This window comes from Daucus carota, chromosome 7, assembly GCF_001625215.2.
Source record: "Daucus carota subsp. sativus chromosome 7, DH1 v3.0, whole genome shotgun sequence".
Taxonomy (NCBI): domain Eukaryota; kingdom Viridiplantae; phylum Streptophyta; class Magnoliopsida; order Apiales; family Apiaceae; genus Daucus; species Daucus carota.
In genome coordinates this window covers 6,800,291-6,805,813 of record NC_030387.2, presented here as the reverse complement: position 1 = coordinate 6,805,813, position 5,523 = coordinate 6,800,291, and the positions used below count along the sequence as shown (strand labels likewise).

The window sequence follows — 5,523 nt, the reverse complement described above, 5'->3', positions numbered from 1 at the left end:
TATGTTTCTTCTTTGTGCCCAAGCTAAAAGTAAGGTAAAGGTTGAAGAAATTAGCTTGTGGCAAAGACTTCTTTTGCAATTGGGTATACAAGGATTTTACGGATTGAAGGAAAGGCCAAGTTGTACTTCTGTAAAAAGAATGCTGGTGTAGGTAATACTGCAAACTTGTGTACACCAGGTAAATGTCAAGGTAAATGTTTATTGAACTTGATATATGCAGAGAGTCTCTCTCCAATGATAACTAGTGATCTTAATGCAACTCACCTAGTGATTTCTATTCATGTCGTGATTATTGTTTTGCATCAAAATCATGGTTTTTAGCTATACAAGTTAGTCAGTAGTCACAGCAGTTCTCATGAGCAAAAGCCTACATTAATGCAGAAAAATATAATAAACTCAACATTGTATTATAAAGGCAATATAAAGACGTAAAATATGTAATGGTGTAGAAAACTAGAATTCTAGAACTGACGATGGAAGATTACTAGATTAGCATTGTATATCTCAGCTCCAACAGCCTAATACTAGATTAGGAAACCAAATCATGTATTTGGAATTGTAGATGTCAGCCTAATACTAGATTAGGAAACCAAATCATATATTTGGAATTGTAGATGTCGATAAGTAGAGGCAGATATATAGTAGTAATTGGAACTGTATGTCAACATTGATCAACTAATAATACACATTTACTATTATTTTTTGAGATTTAAGCATATGCTGAAAGGTTTGATTATTAGCAAAGCTTAGTTGAAACCTGATCATAAGGTTTGATAGAAGAGATTCTTACCCGTACAGGTGATTCTAAAGGAGTAGAATCGGATTGCGTCCTGCCTCAACCTCACTCTAATTGCTGGCGTTGCACCACGTAGCACCAAAACCGCAAGTTCCCTACTGGTTACCCATTGTTTAGAAATTTATATCATTCCCTCCAAATATTAAATAAAAAAAAAAACAGTTGTTCTAATTACTTGTGCTTATGGTACTATTGCAGAGAACTGATCTATATTTAGGCTATGCTCACTGCAAGAAAATCCGAGATTACCAACGGAATTTTTTGTTGATAAAAGTGACATTCCGTTGCTAATTCAAAATTGGGATGGAATTGCCAATGGAAAAATCAGTTATTAATATACTCGTTGAGTTTTCCCAAGAGAATATATATTCTGATGGTAATGTTACAACCGATTATCAATGATAGATTCCATTGGTAAATATTGGTCGGTGAACTCGTCCCATATAAAAGTGGTCGGCATTCTGTTGAGAAATTGTAATGGAATCGTTTCCGTTGGGAAATTTCGTTGGTAATTCCGGAATTTCCTATGGTGGTGTTAGATTAAGTTGAAATAATCCTAACTGTTGTATTACACTTAAACATGCTTACATAGTCAGTGTCATTTGTGAGTTAACGCTATAAGCAAAAATCAAATGAACCTTGTGCAAGAACCATTTGATGAACTCCTGTGACCTGTAATAGAAAATTTGGTATTTAAACTCTTTCAAATTTCATTTTCGTAGAACTGACAACATTTTGAACTAGGCTTTTATCTGAGGGTGATCTTATGTGAATAGCCTGAGATCATGTTTGTTTCATCTGATAATCTTCAACAGTATTGACTAAAAATGGTTGATTAAATAGGACCTTTAAGATATTTTGTAAAATTTGTTGAACTTGTAAGACAATCTGTTTCGATATACCACTTATATTAATTAGCTGTATTTTAAAAATGATATACTATTATTATTTTAAGTTGTTATAAATAAACAATATCATTTTAATATGATAAATAGATAGTGTGGAATATTTTTACAAGTCAGCACATGAGTAATGCTTGTTTGGAGCGAACAAAATCTTCTACACCAGTAATGCGTGATTGGAGTTGCTTCACTGCGATTTTTGTTATCTTTGTCACTCATAATAAGATCTCTCTCTCAATAACAGTGCTTTCGTCCTCTCTCAGCAAGGTTGTGTGTATTGTGTGTACAACTCTCGCTTTGTGTTGAGTGTTGGTTTTTAGATTTGTTTTAAGTTAGTATATATATTAAATGTAAGCAGTTGGATCAACAGTTGGTTAATTGGTACTTTAGATACTCTGTATAAGATGGTCTCCAACGAGTGAGACTATATATAAATGCGTGTGTATGATATATGTCGATATATGTATGTATGAATATATATTTATGTTTCTCGATATAGCATTTCAGGGAGATATAACGGTTTGTCTTAATTAAAAGCACTTATTGCATATAAGTAAAAAGTTATTTACATGTGAAAAGTCGCTTTTAATTTATGTGTTTGGACACATTATTTTGTATTTATAATTTATTACGTATAAGAATTATTAATGTAATAATAAAATATCATAAATTATCTTCTGATGTGATCCTATACATTTTTGTAAACTTATATTTCAAAAAAAAAAATTACTAAAACAAGTTATAATTTTCAACTTCTCATATTTGACTTATAAATCAGAAATTGGCTCATACATTCTTTAGACAAACAATACGAATAAACTAATTCTAACTTATAAGTAAGAAGTCAGTGAAAAGAAAACGGCCAGACATGCACATTGACATGTGTCTTGTATATTTCATTATCACATAAACTCAAGTCAATAACATCTTCTTATGGAATTATCTTGTATAGACTTTGTTTCAGGGCTTTGCAAGGAATACATATTCTATACTGTCTTTCCAAACTTCTACAAAAATTCAGAAAAACAGAAGTGGAATATAGTTATTCAACTTTCTCTGATATTTTAATTGACTAATTTAAAGTAAAAAATTTAGGTTTTTGAATCTGTTCTGTTTGCATCAAATAGTAGAAAAGATGATGAAACTTCAGACTGAAAGCTAAATTCTGTGCCAACTGGAAAAAATGATGCCACTTCAGACTTATTTGATGAAATATTGAAGTAAAATCTAGTTCCATCAACCAAGAGAATAAGTGAGCAAAGATAAAATTCGTCGAAAATACAGCTTATTGCGGCATTGCTGCAATTTCTGTGCACTCTCCCAACACTAATCACTCTTTCTTGTCAAGGAAATCACTATATCCAAGTGCTCTATTCTCTCTTTAGAGAGATGTTCATTCAACTCTTTGGCATACTGCTCAAAAAGTTCGTCCATAAACGTATTTCCAAAATGAGCAATAAGCATTGGTTCATTTATCGCCCGAATTTGTTTAGCCATGATTCTGCATAAGGTGTCCCTATTAGTCGCTTGTATCTCAATGTCATTTTTATAGCTCTGCAGTTCTTCAATATGAAACGAGCCCTCAGTTTCAATTATAGCCTTCACTTCGTCGGTGGTGGGGCTATAGAATGGAATATTGAACGAACAGATATCTGCTGCGCTGATAAATCCCTAAAACAATGAATCATCATATATAAAAACTTATCAAACTAATAAAGATACAAGAAGATCCGGATTGAAACGTACTCCCTCCGTTTTGAAATAGAAGTCGTTTGACTTTCTGACACTATGACACACACTTCTAAATCCTTTGATCGTACAGCTAAAATTATTATTTTTAGAATTTTCTTTTTCTAAAATAATAATTTTAACTATGCGGTCAAAGGACTTACAAGTGTGTGCCAGAAAGTCAAACGACTTATATTCTGTCAACACAGAGGGAGTATATTAGTAGGGAAACATTGTGCTACAAGCATCATCACAGGCACCTGTTTCGACATGTCCTGAAGTGATTTGGCTAGCATTTCATATAAGATGCAGCAACTGCTGTCGCTGGGATCTGCGCTACTCCTCCCTTGGAATGTCAATACCATGCGCCCGTTGGTAGTTATTTCATGAGACCGGAGGCGTAAAAATGTTGAGAAATCTCTTGTGTATTGATCAGAGTAGGCCTCGCAGATACCAGGTGGACTTGCTTTTGCAATAAATATATTTTCTCCGTTTTTCTCTAGGTTCACAGGGACCTGCATTAATAATCGTTAGTCTCTCCGAATGCAACCTCAATCATTACACCTGGTACATAGATCAATTACTACTCCCTCCGTCCCAGTCAATAGTATATATTGGGTTTGGAGTTTGGACAGTGAGGGTAAGAAAAAGTGTAATTTAGTGGGAAAGAGTAAGAAAAGTAGGTGAAAAGTGATGGAACCAATTAATATTTAATATATAAAGTGAGTGTAGTGGAAGAAAATCGTGGATGTAAGCGGATTTTTATATAATAAAATTTTACTATTTTTGGTAATTTTTGAAATGTATAGAATTGAATGAGACGGAGGAGTATATAATAAAAGCCTGAAGTTTAGATTCTGCGGTAACCTGAGAAAGCCAATGAACACTATTCGACGAATGAACAAAGTGAAGGCTTCTGCTAGGAAAGAGTCTCGTGTAGAAAGAACCCGGGACTCCGGCTACAAAACAATCATCCCCCAGTGCGTCTCCTTTTCCATTTACAGGAGAACTTGAATAGGATGGTTTTAGAGTTTTGAATATTGTATTAAAATCGTTATCAGGAAGATCATTTAGAAACACTTGGAATTCGGGTGCAGGAATATCTTTCTCTCGGCACAATGCACGAACGTTGGCGATTATAGTGGTAACAGCCAGAAGGGAGTTGGGACCTGAAGAGCAGCCCAAGTCAGCTAAGCTAAAGCACTGTGGAAATGCGTTGATCCCATATTCATTGGTGGAGTCTTCCAATAGTTTACTTGATCTCAGAAGCGAAGCTTTCTGCACATAAATATTTTTGTTTGATTAATTATCATGAAATTAAATATATGACCAAGTAACCAATAGTAACATAAGTTATAAAGACCTGAAACCGAGAGTTCTTAGCATAACTAGATTCCCCATCACCAGCATTCATGCGTAGAACATTCTTCTCCAGAGCCATAACTTATCAAGTAAATGCTTAACAGTATGAATAATCTCTCTTTCAGCTACGCAGCTATATATACATCCTCCATTACTTCGTTTTGTTTTCTTTTGAATGAAGCTCGTTTACTTTCTCTCAGCTTTTGTCAGCGAATCTTTCTTTGTTTCATAGTAAAAACCTCTGTTCCAAGAGACGTGATTAATCACGATTAATCTCAGTTCTGTAACTTGCCGAACTGATTAAATATCCGATCATTCAATTAATTATTCGATTAATCCCCGACCTATCCAATTAATCCCCAATTAATTCATGTTCCGTGACTCCACCGATTCAATTCGATTTCCGTTTTTTAAAACTGGTAAAAACTAACTAGTGTAGATTTTATATTCCGGTTTTGAACTCTTGCCGAACCAGTGGCGAAACCAGAGGGGGCTAGGGAATGCTAGAGCTCCCAACATCGAAATAACAGTGTTTTTTTAGCTTTCGCTGAATTATTTATGTCAATATAATTGTTTTTAGCCCCCGCTGAATTATAAATATCATAGAGAGGGACTTATTGTAAGAATATTTTAGAACATATGAAAAAACTTCTTATTGATCTTATTTTTCAAGAGATTGATAACCGTTTTACAGAAGAAAACACAGACTACTATTTTGTATTGGCTCTTTGGATC

The 5,523-nt window shown here is 34.0% G+C and overlaps 1 protein-coding gene across 1 annotated transcript; it reads right to left on the bottom strand.

The window, feature by feature from the left end:
• Positions 1-2,873: 2,873 nt before the first annotated feature.
• On the bottom strand, positions 2,874-4,986 carry LOC108194561 (benzoate carboxyl methyltransferase). The gene is made up of 4 exons (XM_017361520.2): positions 4,790-4,986; positions 4,294-4,704; positions 3,687-3,941; positions 2,874-3,369 (listed from the first exon to the last, which is right to left on the bottom strand). Exons 1-4 carry the CDS (start codon positions 4,865-4,867, stop codon positions 3,025-3,027), a joined length of 1,089 nt encoding a protein of 362 aa, XP_017217009.1. The 5' UTR covers positions 4,868-4,986; the 3' UTR covers positions 2,874-3,024.
• Between the last annotated feature and the right edge of the window lie 537 nt (positions 4,987-5,523).